The sequence below is a fragment of the Echiichthys vipera genome (assembly GCF_963691815.1).
Source record: "Echiichthys vipera genome assembly, chromosome: 13".
Lineage (NCBI taxonomy): Eukaryota > Metazoa > Chordata > Actinopteri > Perciformes > Trachinidae > Echiichthys > Echiichthys vipera.
This window is the reverse complement of record NC_139838.1, coordinates 17144651-17171152: the sequence shown is the minus strand read 5'-3', so window position 1 is coordinate 17171152 and position 26502 is coordinate 17144651. Positions and strand designations below refer to the sequence as shown.

At 40.5% G+C, this 26502-nt stretch overlaps 4 protein-coding genes across 6 annotated transcripts in view; 2 read left to right on the top strand and 2 right to left on the bottom strand.

Moving 5' to 3' along the window:
- ripor2 (RHO family interacting cell polarization regulator 2) overlaps positions 1-12506 on the top strand; it is a 66373-nt gene extending 53867 nt beyond the window's left edge. For all 3 annotated transcript variants that reach the window (XM_083925820.1, XM_083925819.1, XM_083925821.1), the window contains exons 7-22: positions 908-1057; positions 1846-1909; positions 2162-2205; positions 2919-3044; positions 3290-3438; positions 3686-3815; positions 4854-5618; positions 6146-6330; positions 6631-6793; positions 6898-7030; positions 7511-7672; positions 7900-8073; positions 8351-8550; positions 8902-8985; positions 10257-10347; positions 10834-12506. In XM_083925820.1, coding sequence (XP_083781946.1) covers positions 908-1057; positions 1846-1909; positions 2162-2205; positions 2919-3044; positions 3290-3438; positions 3686-3815; positions 4854-5618; positions 6146-6330; positions 6631-6793; positions 6898-7030; positions 7511-7672; positions 7900-8073; positions 8351-8550; positions 8902-8985; positions 10257-10347; positions 10834-10934 — 2721 coding nt within the window. In that variant the 3' untranslated portion in view covers positions 10935-12506. The remainder of the gene's footprint in view (positions 1-907; positions 1058-1845; positions 1910-2161; positions 2206-2918; positions 3045-3289; positions 3439-3685; positions 3816-4853; positions 5619-6145; positions 6331-6630; positions 6794-6897; positions 7031-7510; positions 7673-7899; positions 8074-8350; positions 8551-8901; positions 8986-10256; positions 10348-10833) is intronic.
- Positions 12507-14751: 2245 nt separating this feature from the next.
- On the bottom strand, positions 14752-18327 carry gmnn (geminin DNA replication inhibitor). Its single transcript, XM_083926051.1, has 7 exons — positions 18291-18327; positions 17832-17902; positions 16790-16891; positions 16491-16644; positions 16319-16401; positions 15881-15991; positions 14752-15516 (listed from the first exon to the last, which is right to left on the bottom strand). Exons 2-7 carry the CDS (start codon positions 17886-17888, stop codon positions 15322-15324), a joined length of 702 nt encoding a protein of 233 aa, XP_083782177.1. The 5' UTR covers positions 17889-17902; positions 18291-18327; the 3' UTR covers positions 14752-15321.
- Positions 18328-20418: 2091 nt separating this feature from the next.
- On the top strand, positions 20419-24755 carry cUnh6orf62 (chromosome Un C6orf62 homolog). Its single transcript, XM_083925927.1, has 5 exons — positions 20419-22028; positions 22202-22378; positions 22463-22588; positions 23168-23302; positions 23409-24755. Exons 1-5 carry the CDS (start codon positions 21900-21902, stop codon positions 23532-23534), a joined length of 693 nt encoding a protein of 230 aa, XP_083782053.1. The 5' UTR covers positions 20419-21899; the 3' UTR covers positions 23535-24755.
- Positions 24756-24872: 117 nt separating this feature from the next.
- acot13 (acyl-CoA thioesterase 13) lies at positions 24873-26396 on the bottom strand. Its single transcript, XM_083925928.1, has 3 exons — positions 26260-26396; positions 25932-26116; positions 24873-25089 (listed from the first exon to the last, which is right to left on the bottom strand). Exons 1-3 carry the CDS (start codon positions 26341-26343, stop codon positions 24930-24932), a joined length of 429 nt encoding a protein of 142 aa, XP_083782054.1. The 5' UTR covers positions 26344-26396; the 3' UTR covers positions 24873-24929.
- Positions 26397-26502: the final 106 nt, after the last annotated feature.

The following is a 26502-nucleotide window of genomic DNA, read 5'->3' as shown; positions in this document are numbered from 1 at the left end:
TTCCCTGTCCAAAAAAAGCTAATTTCTCACCCTTGGGCTCAAAAGACCTATCACTGCTGTGGACACAACTTCATCTTATCTTGATGATTTCATTCCAGTTTAAACTCCAACATTTCAGCTTCATACAGTAGTAAGACAGCAGGATGTTGATGGAGTCGCTCTCTCTCCCTGTGGGTTTGGGTTAGATCGGGCTGGTGCTGCAAACTGAAGTTGGGCAGACATCTCCAAATGAGCTCTAAACGCCGTCTGTTGTTCCCCCGCTTTGGGAGTGTCCCACTGGGGTCGCAGACTTTGGACGCCGTAAACGTCTGCCCGTGGGGAATAGAGTTACACTGATGCATACCAGCTGTATCTGCTCAGTTCTGCTTCTTTTCATCAGTTTATCCGGTTGTCTCGTCTTTCTTGATGGCTGTCCTGTTCATATCTGTCTTATTCTTCTCCTATCAACCCAGTCATTGTCTCTTAATTTGCAGCCTCTTACTCTTTTGTGGAATCTGAACATTAAAAAAAACAACAACTTTGTAATGTGTAACCTGCTATTTTGGCCATCTTTTTAGACATTTCATTTCTCATTAATGCCTTCTTTTGCTCTTGTTTAGGACCCGTTGATAAATGTTACTGACTGCTGTTTATGCCTACAGCTGTGCTGGGTATTCTTGAATGAATCCCAGCGAGATGTGAACAAGTCCAGAATAATTTAGATGGCAGTTGGAAGGGTTTTTTTTTCCAAAAAGATTGCCTTCTGCCCAAGGATGTTTTGATGTATAACGATTGGAGGGTTTCAAATTTCCAAGACTCACTTTCATTCGTGCAGAAGTTTCTCTTTCGCACATTTATAAACGTCAAAGTTTGCATGTGTATGAAAGCACAAGTACTAAAGACGTAGGGACTCTGTGTGTGCTTTCAGATTGACGAGCTGTACGAGGCCTTCTGTATCCAGAGCCGTCTGAGGGAAGGTGCCAGCCGGATGAAGCAGGCCTTCTCCTCTTCCCCTTCCACTAAAGGCACCAAGGAAAGCATCGCAGAGGTCAACCGCCGCTACAAGGAATACACAGAGGTACTGGCATATGGCATCATCTTTGTGTTTGTGTTTGGGGACGAATGAGCAAAAAATTCTGAGGGATTTTGCAAGTAGTAGAGAAGAGTAAACCATATGGAGAGGTGAGAGACAGGGAGCTTGTGTCAGCCGTTTACTGAGCCACACTCAGCCAGCGTCTTGCTATTTGAGGGTAAAGAGTATTGTGATTATGCCCGAGTGTAAAAGTCATATTTGTTTGTTTGTTTGTTTAGGATCCTCTTTAGCTCCTGCAGCAGCTATTCTTCCTGAGGTCCTAAACAAATTCAATAATAAACGTACATCATACACATTACAATACACTGTAAACAATACAAAATATTGTTTATATATAGAGAGATTTGTGGTTTAAAGTAAAGCTAGTTGAGTAAGGCCGGAAAAAACTTGACTTTTGAGGAGAGTGGTATAGACATTATGTTACATATACAAAGAAATATAACAATATGTATTAAACACTGGCTCGCAGCGAACAACACCCACAACATACTTAAATATCTATATTACTGCTGACATCTATCAACACAGACATGTGTTGTGATTAAGGACCTTTAATCCCAGTAACACACACATCTGTCATCACCTGTCCTGGGGGCTTACACGTGCCATCCTGCCTCCGCTGCTGCTTTGTGTTGACCCTCCCTGTCAAAGTTTCTGGAGATAACTTGATTACTATTGTTGCTCTTGTCTTGTTTAACAAAAGGCTGTTTATGTGATCAGTATTATCTCATTCTCTCTCTCTCTCTCTCTCTCTCTCTCTCTCTCTCCTCCAGAACATGAGCACGTTCGAGAGCGAGCTGGAGAACTTGCTTGGGGAGTTTCATATCAAAATGAAAGGTGAGGAAAATGACTCACTCACATACTGATATTTATTTCTGAAATAAGATCCATTCATTCACTGATGACAACGGCTGACAACTTATTATGATACTGTATTCACTGCACAGCAGAAGAAACTAAAAACCCACATTGTAAATCACCCAGCTGAATACTGAAGTCACCTAAAAACAAAACAGGTTGCTTGGCTTTTCCCCCATGTCCTGTCCAAATGTTTTTTAAAGAAAAAAATTAATTTCCTCTTTCTGACAGGTTTGGCAGGCTTTGCAAGGCTTTGTCCTGGAGACCAGTATGAGGCAAGTTCTTCTTTTTATGTAACAACTTTTCTTTCATATTGAAACCCATATTTGAAATATTAAAACTATTCCCTTTAAAGGTCCCTTATTATGCTCATTTTCAGGTTCCTACTAATCATGTTTGCATACTTTAATGTTCAGAACACACTGTCTGTCGGAATATACCTATATATGTCTGAAATGCTCTGTTTAAGCACCTGTCTCTTTAATCCCCCTCCCAAAAAAAGCTCAGTCTGCTTTGATTGGTCAGTGTTTCCGGGTCTTCTGCATCTGCGCTCTCAGTTTAAACACTGTCATTGCAGCCAGGGAATGACTGTAACAGCAGCACTTGATATATTTTTTTTGTATAGTTGTGACATCACAACTGTACCAAAGTCCTGACGGCTCGTTTGAACTGTTTCTGAATACAGGCTGTCGGTATTTCTCCGTGGATTGAGCCTTTTGATACTTTCACAGTATTTATATGGCACCTTGACTTTCTTTATAATTAAAAAAAGACATGAAAATCTCACTATTTACAATATGGGACATTTTAAGAGATACAGTAGGAAAGGACAATTTATACTTTAGGTTTAAGCACAATAAGTTGATATGATTGATAGATCATGATTGTCTAAGTGAAAAATGTTGCTATATACTATGAGGCTATCAAAGTGCTTTCTGCTCTCTGGCTTCAGGCTCACATTTTTCTTCCCATTCCTCCCTTGCTTTAGATCTTCATGCGGTACGGTCGACAGCGGTGGAAGTTGAAGGGGAGGATTGAAGTGAACTCCAGACAGAGTTGGGATGGAGACGAGATGGTGTTTATGCCTCTCATCGCTGACCTCATTAACATCAAGGTACTGTAAAAATCCAGATAGACAAACCTCTGCACTATTGATGTTCGGCTAAAGATTGTATCTCATTGCACAATATCCAAGACAGATGTATGCTAATTCTGATAGTTCATGACTATATTCAATTACAGCTGGTGTAAGAAACAGTTCAACAATCACCTGATTTATGTCTTGATGTCAGAAGAACCTGTATTATTTGTTGTCTTGACCAGAGAAGTAAATAAATGTTGTCTTCGGCCTCAATTAAGGTGACAGAGCTGAAGGGCCTGGCCACTCACATGCTGGTGGGCAGCGTGATCTGTGAGACCAAGGAGCTTTTTACGGCCATGCCTCAGGTGGTGGCTGTGGATGTCAACGACCTGGGGACCATTAAGCTCAACCTGGAGGTCACGTGGTAGTAAGTCGACTCTTATACGTACGACAAGCAATTCAGTAACTGTTATCATTTTCACGTCTTTAAATTCATTCTGCATTGCTGATGGTTTTCTGCCATCTGGGGGAGAAACATGGTCATTACAAGTTATTGAAGTTTACAGTAATAAATCCTCTTCTGTGCAGAACCAAATTAATAAAATAATTTCTGTGAAAGTAGGCATATATGTATCCCATCACATTCACCGTCTTGTTTTCATTCTCCCCTCAAGCCCCTTCGATGTCGAGGACCTGACTCTGTCGTCTGGTAACGTGAGCAAAGCCACGGCGCTCCAGAGACGAGTGTCAGTCTACAGCCAGGGCACGCCGGAGACCCCCACCTTCCAGGACACCTCCTTCTTCGTGAGTCCAACACACAAACCTCCTCCGGCTTCATTAGAGTGGTGGGAAACAGTAGATTTTGTAGAAACTGAGAACAGTCACTGTCTAGGCGAGAAAAACATCTGAACTTTATGTTTTTTTGGACCTATAACTGAGTGAATTGTGGTGAAAGGGATGACCTTCTGTCTTAAATACCTCCCTATTCCCTGCACACTAACCTGAGTCTGCACCCTATGCCTTTTTTACCATGGCCCCATGATATTACACACATTTGTTGTTGATGCATCATGCTTATGTTAGTAACGCCACTGCTACCCAAAAACTAACCCTCACCCATTTCCCTGCTATCCTCCTTTCCTTTGCATTTCCACATCAAAACCCCTCACCCACACTCTGTCCCACTTTACACGTTTATCCGTCCCCCCTGCATCTCACTCACCTGCCCTCACTTGAATACCCAACACCTTGTCCCATTTGCCTGCGTGCATTGGGTAAAGAAGTGGCGGCCATCTCCAGTGGAGCGCCAGCGCCTCTCCTTCCTGCACATGCTCCGAGACACCCTGCTAGAGAAGCTAAGGCGCAGTCGCTCGTTTGGTGACCTGGCCTCACTCCGGCCAAGACCCAAATCCAGTCTGGAGGTCTATGTGAGTGTGTTGTGGCCCCTCGACCCTCCTAACCTGACTTTTGTGTGACCCCTACCTCATTGACGATGATGGGGATGTACTCCTCTGCTGGTGTGGACACACTTGGGCTGCTACAGTCCCTTTCTGTAGGCTGCAGAATGCCATGTGTGGCTGTGCGCATTTTTATTTGCATGTGTTCTTATGTTTTTCTTTACTACCTTCTTACTGTGATTCTATCTCAGTTGAGCAGTTGGTCATAAGAGTTTAGAAAGAAAAGGGGAGTAACAGTGGATTTTCTAAAGATGATGTTATCTTTTTTTTTGCAGTTGAGGGCTTTCTCTTGTTCTCCTTTGTCTCTTCAGTACTGATTTCAAGCTATATCTTAATATTCCATCTTTTTTGGTACACATATTTACTGAACTGTCTCTCCTTTCAGTCCACTTTGCCAGATGATGTCTTTGAGAATGGTGGCTGCGGCGTGGCCGAGTGCAAGCGTCTTTCCTTCACCTTCTCGGAGACCTCTGGTTCCATGCCCAGCCCCGCCCCGAGCTCCCACTCCACCGGGCAGTCCAACCCTGAGATCACAGTCACCCCTCCAGAGGTCGATCCATCACCTACACAAATCCTCCCAACACGAGAGGACTCCATCGCTGAAGAGCATTTAGTGGAGGAAGAAGAAGAGGAGGAGGAGGAGGAGGAGGAGGAGTATGAAGAGGATGGGGAGACGGGTAGTAAAGGGAGTAGGGCCACCAGTGCCAGCCTTGCCAGTGATGAAGCTGAGGCGGCAGAGGAGGAGGAGTGGGAGCGCACAGAGTCCCAGCGAAATTCTAGCTCCAACTGTGGCTCAGCTGCCCCGTCTCTTTGTTCTGACGGCCACCTGTCTACAGTGGCTCCAGAGGATGTTTTCTTAGACCACACTGACGAACTGAAACCTGTGGAACTGGACACAGAGGAGGCGGGCAGCCTGACCAGGCAGCTCGTGAAGAGGCTGACTTCTTCGGAAATTGTGCCGCCAAGTGGGAGCTCCGTGGAGGGAGAAGAAAGCCTGAGCTGGGCAGGAGAGGGGAGCAGGGCTTTCCTGGAGAGCAGCCTGGAGGAGGCCATCCACAGCCTGTTGATGAGGCTGGAGTCTCTGACTCACCGCTGTAGAGAGCTACAGGACCTGGAGCAGGAAGTGATGCATCTGGAGGACCTGCTCAAGGTGACTGAACCTTTGTCTTTCTCCCTTTCTGTTTTACATGTGTACAAGATCTTATATGGGAATGAACAGAAGAAGAAATGTTTAAAGTAGTTTCAGGGAATGTTACTTCCAACCCAATATATTTATTTACTTTTACTTGATTCTTTAGATAGTTACTTATTACATTAGATAATCCTTAAATCTTTACAGTAACTTCCTCATCAATCAAAGTGAGGGCTAAATATCAGCACATATAAGTTTAAAATTTGTTTTGGGTAATCTTTGCCAAACTGAGTGTGACATTAACAGGCCTTCCACTGTACAGAATATTTTTATTTTGAAGAAGCTATTCTCTGTAGTGCTTCTCACACACTCTCAGGTCTTAAAATAGTCAGTGTATTTAAGAAATATCTACTTTCTGATAAAGATAAAAATAATTACCAAAGAAAGACTGCATAAACAAGTTAAGTCACTTACTACCTCAGAAAAAGTTATAGACGGTGACAGTCAAGGGTTATTGACCCACTATCTCCTCCCTTTTTCTTCAGTGTCGTCTCCCGGGTCACAGGAGCCGGTCATCCAGCCTCAGTCTCACAGTGGAGAGTGCCCTGGAGAGTTTCGACTTCCTCAACACCTCTGACTTTGATGACGAGGATACCGGGGACGATGCCGCCATCCTAAGCACCCCCCCGCAGAGGTCTCCGCTTTTTGATGCAGACGGAGAAAGGATCGGGTGAGTGGGAGACGCCACAGAGTACTTTGTGTTCGCAGATATTTAACCTGAATACAAGTTGTTATTGTGTAACACCGTCTGACTGCTGTTTGTAAGTGTGAAAGTTAAAAATGTCAGCGGTACCACAAACCAAATGCAACAGTAAGAGCTGAGGTAGGATGCTTTTTGAATATAAGTGAAAGTGAAAGCTTTGGACAGAAAATCTGAATGATCTTGCGTCATATGTCATAAACACAATGGATAACTGCTCTGCGTGTTGCTGCTTCCACTCTGTGGTGACTCTGGTATGTGCCCTCTTAGTGGCCAGCATCCTGAAGCCAGAGGACACTTGAGTGAAGCCCTGACAGAGGACACCGGGGTGGGCAACAGCGTGGCAGGAAGCCCCCTGCCGCTTACTACTGGAAACGAGAACCTGGATGTGGCGATCGTCATCCACCTGCAGTACTGTAATCACCTGATCCAGGTAGAGCTCCTTGTGGCATCATGTTTTGGAGCATACATGAAAAATGAATAGCTGACATAAACAGTTTACTGCAACACATCTTTCGTTTCTTTCTGTAATGACAGTTGTTGACCAGCGGGGTGGGTGTGTGGCAGCGTCGCGGTCTTCTCCTCAAACTGTCCGGACAGACTCAGCTCTTGGAGGAGCTAGCAGAGATTAGTGTGGACAGACTGGTAGCAATTACATCTGCTGCTGACGGTAGGTACCAATAAGCTTTGCTGCTTTATTTACTAATATCTAGGTTGCTTTATTGTTAAAACATTTTTTAAATTTCAAGATAATGGTTGGCAATTCTACTTTTAAAGGTAACAATTATGAATAATGAATTTCCTTGTTTCTTTACTTGTATTTTGGTTGCTGTAATATTCATGTATTAATTTATTATTATTATTTTGAAATAATAATAATAATTCATTGAGGTGTGGGCAATGGCAATTAAGGTGCCTAAGCCATTTCAGTCGATGTTTACTGTTTTAGTTTAAACTGTGATATGTTTAAGCTTTTATGATGACTGGATAAACAAACAATAAACTTTGTTGCTGTTGTTGTGTCAACCGTGCAACATAGAATAATAATCTTGCAGTTTATACCAATCAATGTCTTATTATTTAAGCAGAGGACTCTCTGGTTTGAGAGTTTGTAGCATCTGACCTTCTGTTTTGTCCTCTTCTCTCTCAGTCCTCCCGGGCCTCGTCGAGCGCCCACAGCTGATGACTCTGTGGTCAGAGTGCAGCGGGTCTGCAGGGCTTTTTCACACCACACTGGACAGAGTGTTCAAACACATGAACCAGCGCTACACCGCAGTGCTGCAGGAGAGAAACCCCCACAGCGCTGACAGAGGTTAGATCATCACGTTTTTTCTTTCTGCAAATGAGGCAACAGTTGCACTTAAAATTAGATCTTTCTAGCTTGAGAAACATTAGCATGACTAATGACAATGACTAATTGGAATAGTGAATCCAAAGTTAATATCCCATAGATTACTGTATCACAATTTAAATGTAGTCCCAGTTGGCCAGAGTCTGTTTCTTCTGACCTTAGATTTCTTTCTCTTCCCTCCTCTCCAGTGATTGGTGTCGTAGTGGGCGAGATGGTGGACAGGAGCGATCTGGTGGCGCCGCAAAGTTCTCCTGTCTCTGAGCTCTGCCGGGACGTCCTGACCGTGTTTCAGTTCCACAGCTACATCTTACAACATGAGGTGCAGGACATGGAGACGCACCTACTGCATCTGACCAGAGAAGGTGAGCAAAACTGTGTAGAACTGAGTTGTGAAAGTCACCAAAAGTGAAATAGTTAAACAAGTTTTTGATTTGGTTTCCACACGATCCCAAGACTTTACATAATAAAAAGTAAAAAAGAAGACACAAAAACACAGCTATGGAGTGTTTATTACATACGACTAAATACAACTGAGAATATATCCATGTCAGGCGTACAGAAAAGGCCCTTTGCTTCACGCTCTACAGGATATACAATGTTTAAACCTCTGACGCGTGTCTGTGTTTGTGTCCTACTCAGAGGTGTTTGCAGAGGCTCTGTGCAGTGGAGATTATTCTCTGTGTCTAGCAGAGCTGGAGGAGGTACCTGTGTCATCCCTGTGGCCTAGAAACAGCACCCTTAGAGCTCTGGCCTCACTGCTCACCGTGGAGGACCCTCAGGTCAACAAGGCAGCAGCCGACTACCTCTCTTCTGCGTCACACAGCCACTTCAGGACCAGAGTGAGTAGTGATGGAGTGTGTGTGTGTGTGTGTGTGTGTGTGTGTGTGTGTGTGTGTGTGTGTGTGTGTGTGTGTGTGTGTGTGTGTGTGTGTGTGTGTGTGTGTGTGTGTGTGTGTGTGTGTGTGTGTGTGTGTGTGTGTGTGTGTGTGTGTGTGTGTGTGTGTGTGTGTGTGTGTGTGTGTGTGTGTGTGTGTGTGTGTGTGTGTGTGTGTGTGTGTGTGTGTGTGTGTGTGTGTGTGTGTGTGTGTGTGTGTGTGTGTGTGTGTGTGTGCGTGTTTGCGCAGAAAACATTTCAAATAGTGTTGACAGATGCAACAAGCCACGTTTAAAATTTTTGTGTGTGTGTACAGGCAGTAGAGTGCTACACCCACGCGCTGTCAGAGGCTGGAGTTCAGAGCCAGAGGGCGGCGTGTTCAGCTCTCAGCTATCTGCAGGTCAGTGGCCTCTTACATCATCTGCAGTTACTGGAGTTATACTTGGAGCAGTTTTAGGTCTCCATTTGTGTTCATAGAAGCTGCTTGATATGTTTGGGTTTTTTGTTTGGGTCAGTCAAAACCTCAGACTGTATAAAAAATGGACATAGCCTCTACGTCAAGGTCCGTTCTCTCAACTTGATCCAATCGTCCTCGCCTATGGGAGTCACCATCTTGTCAGACTTTAATTCCGCCTCATTTCCTCTTACCAATAAAGGGCATGGATGTGATATTGGGGGGAGGGGATACGTCCATCTGGCTGAGTGTACCTCCGAGAAGAAGTGAGGGTCAGCGGCTAGCTGCCACTCAAGAGGCCGCGCCCCTGATTATTCATAAACTTTAACTTCCAATAAAATACAAACTAGCCTGGTACAAATACAATATCCTCTTTGTGTTGTCATGGAGATATGACCTAAACATACAGACTGAAACGTTTTTTGTACCAGGCTTTAAATAGGTTTAATTATGCTAAAATGGCCTGTTTAACATGGGGGTCAATGAGAAACTGCTCTATTATGAAACATGTCCCCAGTGGCCACTCCGCGAACTGCAATTTTGGCACTTACTTATTTGATCAACCAGGAATCGCTGTGGTTGGGGCCTGGTCATAACATAAGGTCCACGTCTTTCTGGAAAAATGCAAATTGCTTGGTATCTAGCGTGTAGGTTTATAGCCAGGATTACAACACCAGCTATAAATCTACATAACATTTCCAGGGACAAGAAACTATAGTGTAAATATAGAAACTATAGTGTAAAATAAACATAACATCAAGGATCTGCGCGTAAAGCGGCATCCAAATAACCTAAATGACATTTTTATTTCATTTTGATGTCAATCCTTTTTTTTTTGTCTCTGCCATTTGGGGTTTATCTCAATATATCACAAAATTGTATCTTCTCATGTTTGTGAAATCATAGGTCATGTAATGTTACTGACATTGAAATGTAAAGTTAACCAAAAACTGCAAATTCTCAAATGAAGATAGCCGGAGAAGTTTGAGTTAATGTTCTTGTTATTGTCAGTTTAGAAATGAAGGTCAGGGCATGATACAAAAATAATCTGTGCAATTCATCTTAAGTGCTACAATGGTTTAGGAATTATGTGATGTAACAATACCATTATGTATATGTCATTAAAAAGAGGACATCCTTCTAAATCAGAAAAAAAATATTGTGTCTTGTTTGTGCTTTGAGCTGTGCCCTCTTCACAGAGCTCTGTCTGTCTGCAGGCTGTAGAGAGCATCAAGGCGGTGGTAGCACTTTGTGATTCAGCTGATGAAGAGCTTCGCCATGTCGCCATAGAAACCCTGCTCACATTTGGTGAGTAAGAAATGTATGGAAAATCCAAAGTTGCTCAGCTTGGTCTTTTGCAACACTTCATTGATGAGATGTTTCTAAATGTGGTCTGTAAAGTATATTATAAGTACTTAAATGCTGAGGATACACACTGTATAACGCCCCCTTTTTTGGCTAAAACGAGGCAAAATTGTTCTCTCACTCTTCAGTCTTCATCTGGCAACTGTTCAACAAGACATCGTAGTGACTGTTATCAGGATGTAAACATTATATATCTTGTCTTTTGTCATGTTGCCTATGTGTCTGACAAAGACCCAGTAGAGATGCAGTGTTGCCTTTTCTCAGTCCAAGACATTTTTGAAGCTTGTATCCAGCCTGTATGCTCTTCATTTTTTCAGTGGTTTGTACCTCGCTTGTCTTTTATTGTGACTTAAAGCTGGACTATTTTGACTGCAGGGATACCATTGCAATCTGAGTGTGTTTATAGATAACTCTTTATGTCTGTGGCAGGTGAGGAGGGGCGGCTGGCGTACGAGCAGCTGGACACGGTGCCGGGGGAAATCGTCCGCCTGGGCACACGGCGAGGAAACGCCGTCACCACTGCCTTCTGAGCCATCGTGCCACCTAACAACATCACAGATGACATCTCAGCACTGCCCCCTTTCCCTCACCTTCACCCCGCACCGCACACCTCACAGGGCTGTTGATCGCTTTATTCGATCTGCTTTTCACAGACTTAAGGATCTTCACACCACCGCGTTAGATCACTGTTCTTACTGATACTGCTACCTAAAAGGAACTGACACCGAACTAACTTTCTTAACAACAAATGACACACAACCTATACCCCTCCTGCACACACACTTACACTCCTATTTCCTCCTTCATCACCACTTTCAGACACCCCTACACCCCCACCCTCCCTCCCTCTCCCTGCCTTCTGAGCCAGGCAGATCGGTCACGTTTAACTGGGGAGCACGATTTTGACTGGACACAAAGCCGCTGAAAGCTGCTCCAAAGACTGCGAAAACTAGAATTTGAGCAATGCATCTTCACCCTTAACATAACCTCTGTCAACAAGCCACTGCACACAACCCTTATATCACTTACTGATAAAATATCAGTTGTGTCATGCACTATACTAACTATGATCTTTGTATAATCACTGTCTATCAATAGAGCTGTTTTCTGGCGCTTTCTGAAGATTTGCACTGTTGTAAGGCATGTAAATATGGCATATTTTACATAGCCGGTGTAATATATGTGCTTGTTTTCAAAGTCTATTTTTAATTTCAGTTTTCTAGTGCGTTCCATTTTGAGTTTCAGGGATTCTCGTATGATTGGAAGATAGGCGTTTTGTGGCGTGGGAGGACCATTAACAAGTTTTGGCTCTCTAAGAGGAAGTGACGTGGTTTAAAAGCCCTACTTTAACTTTGTCTTGGACAGATTTTGACCTCGGCTATCCATCAGTGGAGGAAAACTGAGGGGTCGAGTTGAAACAGGTCAGCACAGTGCCCTCGGTTCACTCACTCAGCAGTTTATATCCGAGTTTTCTACTTGCAGTTGAACAAGTGCAATTTTTTCTGTACATACATGACTCTTTTGCACCTAGCTGACATAAGAAGACATTTGATAAAGTCAGCTTTGACCATTTGAGCCTTGATGTGGTCGAGCAGGCTGGTTTCCACAAATACGCTCTTTTGTTAATGTATTTTTACAACCAGGTATACGGAGCAAGTCCAGGGCAAAACGTTTGGTTTAGCATTGCGAACGTGCACTTTCTCAATAACTGTACAGAGAGGAGGATCCTTTGGGCTGAGTAAAGGCCCCAGTTTTGGTTAACTGCACATTCATAAGTCAGTATGTGAGCTAATGGTAGGATTAGAAATTAAGCGTTTTAAGCTGCAGAATGAAGTGTTGAGTTTTGGGTCTGTTTTAATTTCCCTCCGACCTAACTGACCCGAGGTAAGCGCCTAATTCCCACTTTTCTCACTGTAAGGGTACTACTGAGTCTTGTGCTAGTGCACGACGACAAAACTCACGTTTGTTCACACATCTTATTTATTATTTACTTGTAATTCTAATATTCTTTGGAGTTACTGTAATAGTGCAGATGACATTATGTATATGAAATGTATATTTATGTTCAGGTCTAGTATTTGAAATATCATTTATGGTTTAAAAAGACTTCCATGTTATTCTCATGCGAATGATCTCATGCTTGATTTTAATTAGAGTTTATTTTGAAGGAAATATATTAAATAAATTCTTATTTTGGATTAGACGATTTGCTAATAGTCTAATCATATTATAGATTTCTTTTCCCTAAAGGGTCTTGAATATAATGGGACTTATATATTATAAATGTTACTTTATTACTTGGTAGATTTACTGTAACCAAAGGAATAATTAATTTAAATTTTTTAATAAGAGCTCATCATTCACAAAGGAGAATGTATTTTCAATACAACTTTTGCATTTTGGCCAGAATACTCAGACTTATCTCTAAAAGCACAACTTAAAACTAAGAGAAAACACAAAACTGGATATGAATCTCATTTGGTTCTAACTGCACAGTCCAAAAGCCATATTGATTAAAAGCAAGCGGTAATATTTTTATGAAATGTATTTTTTCTTTTGTATTATAATCTGTAAATGTGTGAAGTCGTTACTAAAAGCTAAAGACGGTGTTGAGTTGTTTTTTTTCTATACAGCCTTTTGCAAAACATGGTCCATATTTTAAGTAACAGTTACTTTTATTTCTTCCATGATGTGAATAGCATTACAGTATTTTGGTAAAGTATCTATTCATCCCCGCATTCAGTGTTTGTTCATTTTCTTTTTTTTTTCTCGAGTGAACTACTTTCTTTTTACAAACTTGCAGCTTACCAGTGTTAGGTCAAGTTGATTTATTGGCTGTTCAGTTCTTAATCACCACAAAGTACAAGTTGTCAAAATGTGCAATTAATTATTTAGAGACTGGTTTTAAGAATAACTTGGGACACTTTGCTGGAAATACTCTTTTTCCATCTCTGTGGTCAATAGCTTCTGTACTCATCCATTTAGTTGCATACTACACTTCTTCATTGTGGTTAGCAGTATTTCCTCTGCTCATCAAAAGTTGCAATAAAGTTTATTTTTGCATAATTAAAACTATGTAATTGTGATTGTTCTTAATGTGAATTATTTTGTTGGTTAAGACTGACATGTCATTCATGTAAGCATTCTTTGTGTTTTGGATCTACACTTTTAATATCTGAAATGGTATTACAGATTCTTCCAGGCATGAATACGGCATCACCGGCACCGCTCGCACCTGGTTTAAGTTGTATTTTTCCGACAAACCAATTCACGTCAACAATTGCAAATTCCCACTTCCCCAGTCACTTGCGGTGTCCCCCAGGGCTCGGTACTTGGTCCTCTACATCCTGTTTCCACTGCTATGCCAACGACACTCAGCTCTACCTCTCCACAGCCCCCTGTTCCACCTGCCTCATGTCACAACTAGGATGCAACACAACTGCAATAAATCTGAAATCCTCATCGGCCCAAACTCCCTCATCTGCACCACCCAGGATTTCTCCCTCAACATTGATAGATTCCATCGTCACCCCCTTCACTTACATGCGCAACATAGGCATCATTCTGAACCCCACCCTCATTCTTACCCCATGCAAACCCGATAAAAAAAAAACACCTCCAGAACGTTGCTCGTCTCCATCACTCCTGCTGAAACGCCGGTACATATCATCCTGATGTGATTATTGTAACTTCATCCTATACGGTTCAAACATCCTCCAGTTGAGAACTGAAACATCGCCCCTGTCCTCCAGTGGCTTGTATTATGAATATGAAAATTATGATGTACTTTAGGATTACAGGTTAGAATATAGGCTATGAATCTTTAGATGTTAAAATCAAGTGTCCATTTGTCTTTGAAATGGATTTAGACCAAAAACTTAATTTACCTTTGATTTCTTCTCACTAACAATATGAAGTGCTTCTGGAATCTGAAGACTTTACTGCAGCCGATACTTTCATATAGCACGGCCTTGCTTCCCTCGACTGAGTCAAGTTTAGACCTTGCAGTTTCATTTGTCACAATACATTAAAAGTATAAAGCTGAAAATTTCAAACACCATTTAATGTTGAATTAAAGTCTATTTGAGTTGTCTACAGGTGTAAATACAGTTCCTCCACTTAAAAAAAAAAAAAAAAAAAAAAACAGCAACTTACTGCAAAACCCATTACAGCATACAAAGAGAAAAGTGTTTCTTTAAAATAAGTTTAATTTACATTGGGCTTTATGTACACACGCCATAACATTGCACAATTTTACAATGTAAACAAACTTCAGGTGTTTCTCTAGGCCACATCTGGCAATGAATGCAACACTCATCTTTAACAAAAATCACCTCAATGCACATTTTACAGCACTAGGTTTGACGATACAAGCGTTCCAGCCACAAGGTAATCAATTCTCTTGTTAATAGTTTCCAACTGTCAAAAAAATGTGAGAAGGCCTAAGAGCCCCACAGGGGCTTGGGTAGGACCCTTCAGCATTTACAACATAAGTAGCTGGGAGAGCTACAACTCTTGGTGTTTATTCCATAGAAGCAACAAATAATTGTTTTGCTGTGACAATGGCTCTGTCTACTAAAGTAACAACTGAACGGCATAGCTCTGCGATTAAGTCAATTAAACCTGTGCTTCTCATGCGACCTGTCAAAATGTCTGCTGTGAAAAAGGGCCTATTCTGGTTTAGTTTTGAACACCTTTACTTTTAAAACTGACATGGAAAGCAAAAGGTCAAAGGAAAAAAAAAAGCATTTAAAGGCGTAAAAATATAAAATTGCAAGTGTTCAATAACTAAACATTTACATCAATTACTTTTAAAAGCCAAACGGATGTCCTCCAAAAGCTGCCAAAGATATTCTGGCCAACATCTGCAGGTGAATATAAGCAGGTCAAAGTCCCGTGACATACAAAACGTGTCAGTCAATCCTGTGCACCAGAGGGTCCATCTTGTTCATGGTCCGAGGTCTCTTCTTCCTCTGAATCACTTTGACTGTAATCAGAGTCTTCTTCCTCACTCTGATCTACCACTTCACTGTCGTCATGCTCATCCTCCTCAACATCAAGAGTGATCTCCCTCAGTTCCTCCAGATTGTCTGGGCTCTTCCCAGTCAGCCTCTTAAAACGAAAAACAAAACATGATATGTAAAAAGTAGTGTAGTTTTAGTTTGACATACTGGTACTTATGAACATGCAACAATATAAATGCTGGTGTTAAGAATTAAGCACAGAAAGGCTTGGATTAAACCTGTGTGAATGAAATTAAGTTCATCACACAACTAGTCTGGTTTACCACATGATAAAGCCTGACTTTTCTGCATCCAGGGCTTAGAGTCACCCAAGACTATTGAAATTAGTTTAGAGAAATGCAGACAAGCCAGAGCGTTCCCCCTTATCCCAGAATGGTGTAGCCAGACAATATTCAGACAAAGACTCTGGATATAGTTCTAGCAATATGAGACTAGGACATAGATGCGCTTACCTCAATCATATCAGCCATGTACTGTACATGTTGTGCCAGCTCCTGTAGCTCTTCATTTTCACACTTGAGCTGTGTTATCTGCTCATCCTTGGCCTCAATGTCTTTGTGTAGCTGGTTATAATAAACAAAACCATTAAAGACTGCTTCAAAATAATGCATATCAGACAATAGCACAGTTATCACTCTGGCTACATTTAGTGGAGAAAAAAAAAAAAGAACAGGGCTAAATTTCAGATATATAAACAACCCGTCCTAATTTAAAAGGGGTTTATTATAGGATTTGTACATCAGCAGAATCGCTTTCAATGAGTGCATCCAGGTGCAAAGTTACTTCAAAATCCAGTGCCAGCTGGACTGGAGCCAGCTGAGGTTGACTCAGTCCGTGGGAACAACTCAATTGATGGCTAAACATTAGCCGGCTCTCAGTGATTAACTCACCTTCTCATTCTCCTGTAGAACATTGTACAAGGCCTTTCGGCGCTCTTCGGCAATCTCTTTCCAGTAGGTGGAAGGAGGAGTTTCTACAACAACAAAAAAATCAAGCTGAAGAGACTTATATTTGGGGGATTATTACAATTTTGTATTTAGTGCAGCCATTATGAATGCTTACCTACAACCATAAGTTCATATGCTTCATTTGAGATGCCATCTGTCACACAGTGAGTTTCTTCTGTTTGTGTAGATTTAACTTCTGCCTTGACCCTCTTTGGACCTCTAGTTTGTTCTGCGCTCCACTGTTTCCGTTTGGGGATGACTTTTCCCACCTAAAGACAAAAAACAAATAAATTAATAATCAAAAAGGCTATGTTACACTTTTTCTGTTAGTGGAACCAGTCAATAAAATTTGGTTCAAATGCAACCCTACACAAAAGTCACCCAAAGCAAATTACTTGCCAAGCCACTGTATACCTGAGCTAACCTCCCCAGATTTGTGTTGCCAGAGGAAGGTTGGAGGACCTGCAGGGTTTGCCTGGGGGGTCCCATTGCCTTTTGGGATGGTGTAAAAAAGCTCTGGAAAACAAGTAGTAAGTGTTACCTTACAGCTGAGTAAATCACCAATCGGATGCAAAAATGGTTAACCAAAGGCAAGATCCTAAACACTTCCCAGATGTGTTTTTGAGTAACTCAACATTGAGTCACCATGGGAAACTAACATGACCTGCGATCTCATTTTCAAAGCCTCTATTCACCAGAGGCTTAGCATCACTTTGCAAGCTTTACTTTAGTTACACTGTCACCATGGGAGAGGGCATAAGTGAAGTGGCTTACAACACTGCTGCCATGTGCAACAGGCCTGAATTCTTACAGCCGTGGGAAAGTTTCTCCCGAGGCTCATTAGAGAGCAGCCGACATGCTCACTGTTAATGTTTGGCCACAGCGTCACAATAGTGTGTGTCATGCCATTAAAAGGTCTTTTTTTTTATGAGAGACTGTCTCAAGCTACAGCCATTTATATAAATTTAAAAAAAACACTTGTTCTTTGTCTTAAGTTGTAGAAAATAAGGTAATCAAGTTGAGTATTTGGCATTTAAAACCTGCATTTTCTTATTTCTGCCAGCTAGTATGGAAATAAGGGCAAGTCATCATAGTGACAAATCTGAATATTTAAAAATATAAAAGGAGGGTAGTTGGTTAAACCAAATAATCTGATGGATATAGTATTTTTGCTAAGACTGAGACAAATTAAATATGCATGTCTCATCTGCCAAATATTTGAGATTGTTAAGAACAAGTAATAAATCCATATTTGTTAATAGCTACTATTTACTTTAACCATTTTTAAAAAAGCCCTTTACTGTAGGACGACATATCTACCAGCTGTTAAGTGGCTTGTGTATCACCCATAGACTGTAGAAATGAATTCATTATACAGTCTATGGTATTACGCTGTGAACCTCAGCACTAAACTTTAGTTCACGTCGCAGACAGACGACAAATTAGCGTCGCTCACCTTCATATTCTCATCAGACCTCTGGTGGCTGTGTTTCATCTTTCCACTGAAACTCATTTTCCTTCAGGAACCTAATGGAGAAAACGTTAATGAATATCAACAGGAAGTCACATACATTTGGGGTCAAAACTGCCAAAGTAAGCTAACTTGCTAATTTAAAATGAGAAGTTAACGTTAAATCTCAAACGCGACACTGATAGTTATACATGTAGCACTTAATGCGACCTAATTAGCTTGGGAAGGACATGATTATCGTTAAGGGTGTCGTCACCTCTGTAGAGGAGTTGGTAACTTCACAAAAGGCCAAATGACTCATAACTACAGAAATACGATGATTTAAGCGGCCACGGAAACAGCCAGCACAACGGAGGCTGATGGCAGCAACAGTGAACGGACAACAGATGTGAGGAGCCTCAAATTAAGGCGATATTTAAGTAGATAACCGTTAAACTGACTTACCGTTGGTGTGACTTGCTGCGTGGTGGTGAAAGCTTTTTCTCTCTGCTCCGAGAATCTCGCGCCAGGGGCTTAAATACGCCCACTCGGTCACGTGGGGAAGGCGTCACGCCCGAGCATGGACTGTATAATGAGTCATAATAAATAATATAATATATATAATATGATTATTATTTATACAGTCTGTGCTCACGAGGAAGATTTTTTTTCGTGCTGTTGTTTTTTAAAAAAAATTAATTTTTTTATTTGGAAATATTAAATAAAACATGTTCCAGAGTTATGCACTACAGCCAAAAAGTTTTTTGAATAAATGTAATAATAATAATAATAGCATCAATTAAAATGCATAAGAAAGTTAAACATAAAAAAAGGAATGAAGTATAACAAAACAAAAATATGGGGTCAGCTGCTAAACTAAGGGAGTACATTTGAAATGCCTAAATAATCTAATAGTGTTGCAAAATGTATTATATTTGAGTTTTAAGTTTTCCTTAGTGGTCAAATATGATTTAAAATCTGAATATTTTAAAATATAAAAGGAGGGTAGTTGGTTATACCAAATAATCTGATGGATATTGATAAGATTGTGACAAATTAAATATGTATGTGTCATCTGCCAAATATTTGAGATTGTTAAGAATAAGTAATAAATAAATTTTTGTTATTATTATTAATTTTACAAAACATTTTGAAAGGTACTTCTGTAAATCAAACCAAATAAAGAAGTAAAATGAAAACCATATACAAAAACATGTTCAATAGTTTCTCCCTCACAATAACAAGTACATCTGTTATTTACAGTTTGGAAGTAACCACAGATAGTAGATTCATTTTCTTGCTGTTGTTTTTTATTATTTATTCATTTATTATTTCTATTGAAAATATTAAATAAAAACATTTTCCAGATTTAAGCACAACGCCAAAAAAATGTATTTATAAATGTAGAAATAATAATAATAGCATCAATTAAAATGTACTTTAAGTATTTAAAGTTGGAAAGTAACGACAGATAGTAGATTATTTTTCGTGCTGTTGTTTTTTTATTTTATTATTCTTTATTTCATGTTTTCACCATACAATTATTTTCACACAAAAAACAAATACATTAACAGACATGAACAGAACAAGACAAAATTATATACATAGGGGTACCATAACACAAATTACAAACATTAAAGAAAAATATGTAAGGCTTTACAAATTCAAACTGTTTTCATTGCATTACTTTGTTTAGTCCATGTAATGGTTGAATATAATGTCCAAATTCTATTTAAAATGGTTGAATTGGTGGTTTCTTGAATAATTTAAAAAAATAGGTTCAAAATATACAGTTTTCTTGTCGTGACAAATACAATATCTCGTTTTCCTAAAAAATGTCTTAAAAAATATTCCATATCAAACCAATTTAACACATACACATTCATAAACATAAAAGTGGCATATAGTCTTAATTTCTTTTTTACAGCTTTTCTTTTACAAACCAAGTCATTTGTTTCTGTTTTAAAGCTGGATTTTGTGGCCAGTCATCTCGGTGGTGAAGGTAATGGGGAAAAAAACATGCAAGATCTCTCCCATGGACATAGAAAAAAGATCTTCCCCTGTGCTTATATGACGATGAAGGTGATTGAGGACACCTGGCAACTATAAAATAATTTAGATTCCCTGTTATTATTTTATTTTTTCCCTTTTTTTAAAAAAAAATATTCGCTTTCATTTGTTACATATAATTTTTCAAACACAATTTAAGTTATTGTTATCCAATTTGCCCTATATGGAGGACTAAACGTTGCAATAAATAAATAAATGAAGAAATAAATGAAGAAATAAATGCATGACTAAATGGGACCTCCCACCTCCTTATCATATGGACACAGAAATAAAGGTGAACATTTATTTATCTGTCTATTTACACATGTATTCATTTACGTATGCATTTATTTATTTGAGACTTTAGTCATGTTTAGACCTCCATACCTAATGTTGAGAGGTGTTGTTGTGTTTTCTGTGCAACGATATTGTAAATGAATTTCTTTTCAATAAAAACAAAAAAGGAAAAGCTGTTGTTTTTTTCGCCCCTGCGCGGTCACATGTCAACACACGTCACATCTTTGTAGTTGACTGTGGCGGCCATTTTGGGGAGGCTGTGGATCCTCGAGCTTGTTGTGTGTGTGTGCTATTATCAGCTGCTCCTCAAAAACACACACAAAGAAACCAAACGGACAAACGTTGGACGACACGCCGTTAAATATGGGCCCGCCGGGAGACAGAACACGCCACACGTCGACTGAAAGAACGGAGGACTTCAACTGGATTGTCGATTTATCTTGACATGGCATGCATCAGGGCGAGTCGGAGGTTGTGACGACTGAAGAAAAGAAGAGAAAGAAAACACCTCGACACTTCAGACGTGGGGGAAAGGGGAGAGTTTGTTCGGCTAACGTTTATTTCGCCACTCAGCGTTCGTCGTCGGTTGGCTTTCGAATCCCCTAACTGATTTTAGGCCCATGACGTAGTTGATAAGACACGACTGAACACGTCATACCCTAAAGCTAAAAATGCTGAGCACGAGCGAAAACAGTTAGTCGGTCGAACCGTTGCAGGTCTTTTGACACACACACAGCACACTGGCAGTCGCGTTGAATCTCGCGAGAAAATGTAAACGCGTAGAAAGATGACTGTACGCTAGCTAAGCCAATCACACGTAGGCCTCAATTAAGCCAATCAGTCAGAAGATAAGATGTAGCTATATTCGTTGGTTCACTACTAGTTAGTGTTGGGAAGTGAATGCCCTAGATTAGCCTGCTAGCTCACTTTAGCTAGTGTGCTAAAGAGAAAAATACGCCCACAACAATGTCTATCAGCAGTGGCAGCACCGCAGGCCCTGGGCCAAATGAGTGGCAGTAAAAAAAGTTGAGGAAATGTCAAGGTACTTTCGCAGTAGTCTTCGATGTTACCCGGTGCCAACATCTCCTGGCATCTGTATTTACCTGCCATGTTCGTCTGTATTCCCGATCCGCCTGTAACACGCACATAACTCTACAGAGAAACAAACACAAAACGATAGCTATGGATGAGGGACTTTGAAATGACCCAAATAATAGAATATTTGTCTGCTTGCTAGTGTCCGTAGTCCTCGATTTCACTAGCAAAAATATTGCTATGGGTTTTTTACAGTAGCATCTGTTGATTTCAGTCACATTCTCAGAAGAAAAGTTAGTCAAATTTGAGCTGCTCTTTCATTTAAAGATCTCTGTTGTAATCCCTTGTCGATGGCAGGTTGAGAAAAAAAAAGCTAATTTGGCTTAAAAGTCATGTCTTAAAACGTGGATTTCTGAACAAGTAATAAGGAGATGTAGTCTTAGCTTGTTGACCATTCCCCTCCTCAACACTGCCCTTTTACACAAAATTAAAATGACTTAGTTTTGTTTCTGATTTGTTGACCTTCTCAGTTGGTAATTAGTGGGTATTTTACAGATATAGAGTTGTTTGATGCGTTGTTTCTGCAAAGGGTAGCTAGCTCCATCCTTTGACCAGCTTATAAATAAAATAAGTAGAGAGTGTAGCCAAAATATTCTGCGCAAGAGAAGAGGACACTACCATCAAAATCTAACCATGGGGGACCCAACTTCACGAAGAAATCAAACAAGAAATCGACTACGAGCTCAACTTCGGAAGAAAAGGGAATCTTTGGCAGATCAGTTTGACTTCAAGATTTATATAGCCTTCGTTTTCAAAGAAAAGGTTTGTCCGTAAAATGGAAGAACACCGTAATTCTAGACTTAAATCGCACTGGTCTCATACTTCTTATTATAATTTTCTCTAGCTCTTGCTCACACGTTTAAATGTTGCTTTCTGACTTGGCATGGCAAGACCATGACTTCAAATGTTTGCTTGTATCTGTTTTGTCACTACAGAAGAAGAAGTCTGCACTTTTTGAGGTAGCTGAAGTGGTGCCAGTGATGACCAACAACTATGAAGAAAACATCCTACGAGGTGTGCGAGATTCCAGCTATTCTCTCGAGAGTTCGATAGAACTCCTCCAAAAAGATGTTGTGCAACTGCATGCTCCCCGATATCAGTCAATGCGAAGGGTAAGTCAGTGCACCATCTGAGGAGGGGGAAGCTTGAAGAAGACAACGTCGGGTTATGTTTTACATTGAACTCTCTTCTCACAGGATGTGATAGGCTGCACACAGGAGATGGACTTCATCCTTTGGCCACGCAACGACATTGAGAAGATTGTCTGTCTGCTGTTCTCCAGATGGAAGGGGGCAGATGATGAACCCTTTAGGCCTGTTCAGGTCAGAGCATGGCATCTTGTCAGATTACTCAGCTGTAAATGTTTTAACTGTGATTATAATTTGGGCTGCAAATAACAACGATTTTAAATTAATATGCTGATTTATTTCTAGATTAGTTGTTAATTAAATGTCAGAAAACAGTGAAAATAATCTGTTACATTTCCCCAGGATCCAAGGTAACGTCTTAAACTTACTCTTTTAACCAACCAATAAACCCCAAAAAATAACATAAATACTACAGACTATTTCCCAAGCTTGAATTTTACAATTTTATTGATTTGTTTTTGCAATATGCAGCAAGACTAAAACCAGATATGTTTAGGCCCACATGCGTAAAATAGTCACACAGATTATCACATTCAGCTATTGACTGTCATTGCCGTGTTGTTGTTTTTTCTTCAATGAAAATGACCTTTTTGGGCACGTTGTAGTGACTTGATTGCCGCAATGTATACATTTCACATTCTGTGTGGCATCTAAAAATATGAATTGAATCATTAAGTCTATGTGTATCCCCTGCCCTTGTCTGGATGCAACAAATGTACTTCTTGGCTCAAAAGTATCTCCTCTGACTTACAGGCCAAGTTTGAATTCCATCATGGAGACTACGAGAAGCAGTGCTTGCATGCTTTGGGTCGCAAAGACAAGGCTGGAATGGTCATGAACAACCCAACTCAGTCTGTATTCCTCTTTATGGATAGACAGCACTTACAGGTGAGTCAGCCCATTGAAATCTTAATGTTAGTGATGTGACGAACGGAAACCTCAGACAGCGTCCCAACACTTCACCACACATGTTCTCTGTCCACCTCTCTTGCAGACTCCTAAAACCAAGGCCACAGTGTTCAAGTTGTGCAGCCTCTGCCTGTACTTGCCCCAGGACCAGCTGACCTGCTGGGGTGTGGGAGACATCGAGGATCACCTCCGCCCATACATGCCTGATTAAGGCTCCCTGCGTCACCCAGCCACATAGGGAAAGGTCCTTCCCCTCCCTTTTGCCTAAGCCTTCAGAAGCAAATATGTACTCATCTTCACCCATTTCCTTTTTAAAAGATTTGAACTTGTGCTTGGATCTCTCCTTTTTTGTCACCTACTCGTTCTCCCCTCCCTGACCTGAAGCTGATTCAGTTCCCATCCTTGTTTTTTTTCCCCTCACACTCCCAATGTTCCTTCTCACCTCTCTGCCATTTTTGGATTGGTTCCCCCCTTTTGTATTACTCCCTCTTCATTCCCTCCTACTCACTCATCCATTTTTGTTCATTTGAACCTGCACGAACATTGATTTTGAGTGGTTGGTTGTTCTCTTGGAGCCGCACTGTCAACAGCACCGGTCATTGAAGGAACTCTTTATGTTGCATCAAAACAGGAACAAACAATACACAGGTCTTCACGGTGGTTCTCAGATGGACATGTTTTATATCCTTGTTGTCATAAGAAAGGATTGTTAAAGCTTGTTTGTAATGTGAATGGGGTTTCTAGAACAACTTTACACAATCTTTTGACCAAGGACAGGTGTGAAAAGGTGTTAAAACACCTGTATAAGAAAAGAAAACAAGATGAACAATATTTGTCAAATCATATGGTGTAGGTATTGCTTCGTAAAAACCGCCTTAGTTTTTCTTTTCTTTTTTTGCTGGACTTTAAAAAAAATGTTTTGGTGTCATTTGCTTTCCTCTGAGACATGCTAGGCAGGCCTTTGTTAAAATCTGAGTGACTTGAAAGGCGTTGTACACAAAGTTGAGACATGTTGGTTAGATGTTGAAGGTCATTGTCACTGTCAAGCCGTTCATGCACCATTCATGTAAGCTACTGAAATCTGATGTTTTATGTTTTGTTTCATTTGGGATGTGGGTTGGTGAGAAGCCAAAATGGTAACATACTTAATGTTTAACTTAGCTAACAAAACTTGCTGAGAGCGAACTGATTTTGTTTAATTTGACCGACTAAAATGATGATAATTTTCCGCCATGCTTATCAAATTAAAATTGGGTTTTGCAGGCTTGCTTGTCAAAGGATATGAAGTACATAGCACATATAATTTTGCTCATTGTTGATTCAGTGTGTTCAGTTAAAAGGGTATAAGGTGTGTAACTTCTGTTTTTTTTTCTTCTGTGGATTCTCAAATCAATACTGCTGAGCATATCCCAATACAATGCAAATTCTGAAAGCATAATTCTTGTCTGTTTTATTGCATGTGCATGAAATGGTACCATTGATACAGTAGTGTGATCTTACAGCTTTTATCTAACTGTTGACGACATGTGTAACAACACAAGCTGTTCGCTTGTTTTGACAGTACAGGATATGTGATTTACAGGCAGCACCACAGAGGTCAAACAGTTTAGCCGCTGCCAAGGTGTTTAGTGTGTCTCCCTTGTGCTATGAGCCTCCCCGTGGCTTTGTTGGTGAGGTCAACAGTAGCAAACGCCAGCGTCCGTCCTTGCTTCAGAACGTGAGCAGTGATGAGTACCTCCTCTCCAATCTTGGCAGCATTCATGTATCTGGAAGACATTGACATTTGTTTCCAGTCATTTCTAGTTTATGAAGTTAATCTTCAATCTGACGCAGTTAACAGACTGAAGGTCAAGGCCTGAAATCAGACCACCTGTTTTTTTCTCTGACTCTGGCATTTAGGGGTTTTAGGAGCATGAGGTTTACGTTCTACCACATAACTCTTACAAATGATCTTTTATATACTGATTGTAGTATTTTTGAGAACCGGTATGTTCACATTTGACCACTTTTAAGGCGACACAAAATATTAAAATTTACTAAACTTAAGAGACTTTCTATTTACAAAACCATAGCTACAGCCATGCCTGATATTGTGATGCCTGACATAAACTTAAAGGTCACTAGATTTGTTTTAACCTGAGATTAAAATTAGAAGAGTCATTGGGGGAGAAATAAATTAATGAGAAAAATTAGTCTTCAAGGTGGTAACTGTAAATCCCAGATCCATATGTGAGCAATTTTAAGATTAATTCCACACATCTCACAATACAAGGCATTATGTTATGAACCCTACAACTGATGAAATCTGTGGTTACATGTGTCCATTCGATGGATCAAATGTCCATTTAAATGTCAGGTTAATCTACAAGGTACATTTATTTGTAGAACACCTTTCAATAACAAGGTGATACAGAGTGCTTAACATAAAACACTAAAAGCATTGGAAAGAAAAACATAAAATGACATTCAGATAAAAAGTTACAAAAAAAAATATGCAAATAAAATCATTTCAAATTAAATAAAACCAAGAATGTCGGGTTTTGGGGGACCAGTGAGGGGATTGATCCCAGCTTTTTTCCAAGGTTGACACATGTCGACATGGACTCACGTTATGTTCATATCCACACTGACTCCTGGTGCTCCCCTCTCCGTATACATGATGGCCATGGTGGAGATGACATCGACCAGGGTGGCTGTCAACCCGCCGTGGAGCGTCCCTCCCCGGTTGGTGTGCTCCTCGTCTACCCGCATCTCACACACCACTTTACCCGGTGTGGCAGACAAGAGGTCCACCTGAGGGGAGCACAAATACCTGTCTGACATGCTGTCTTCACCCAGTTGTGTTTATGAGTGCAAAGTAAGTTACAAAGTGTGCTCACAGTTGCAAAAACTAATATAAAAACGCTCAATAAATGTCCCCAACTGTTTATCTTTACCTTGCTCAGGACTCTGTCGAAACCTGGAGTATCTATCATTGCTTTCATTACTTGTTTTAACGAATTTATACTCAGTGAAACCATGTTTAACGCTCGTAGATGCGGCACAATGTCAAGCTTCTGTTTACTTCACACCGGAAACTGGTGCGCTCGACAAATCGTCCGGGGCGAAACTTAAAGCGAATCTAAATCATGATCTAAATCTGCTATGTTCGTGTTTTAAATTCGGCTAAGAAAGCAAAC

Coding starts and splice junctions, on each gene's coding strand:
- gmnn (XM_083926051.1), bottom strand. CDS start 17,888: ATGAGTTTCAGTGGAAAGATGAAACACAGCCACCAGAGGTCTGATGAG. Junction 15,992..16,318: donor TTCTACAGGAGAATGAGAAG/GTGAGTTAATCA, acceptor TATTATAACCAG/CTACACAAAGACATTGAGGC. Junction 15,517..15,880: donor ACATGGCTGATATGATTGAG/GTAAGCGCATCT, acceptor TTTCGTTTTAAG/AGGCTGACTGGGAAGAGCCC.
- cUnh6orf62 (XM_083925927.1), top strand. CDS start 21,900: ATGGGGGACCCAACTTCACGAAGAAATCAAACAAGAAATCGACTACGA. Junction 22,589..23,167: donor AACCCTTTAGGCCTGTTCAG/GTCAGAGCATGG, acceptor TCTGACTTACAG/GCCAAGTTTGAATTCCATCA. Junction 23,303..23,408: donor TGGATAGACAGCACTTACAG/GTGAGTCAGCCC, acceptor CCTCTCTTGCAG/ACTCCTAAAACCAAGGCCAC.
- acot13 (XM_083925928.1), bottom strand. CDS start 26,343: ATGGTTTCACTGAGTATAAATTCGTTAAAACAAGTAATGAAAGCAATG. Junction 26,117..26,259: donor TCGACAGAGTCCTGAGCAAG/GTAAAGATAAAC, acceptor TGCTCCCCTCAG/GTGGACCTCTTGTCTGCCAC. Junction 25,090..25,931: donor AGTGTGGATATGAACATAAC/GTGAGTCCATGT, acceptor AATGTCTTCCAG/ATACATGAATGCTGCCAAGA.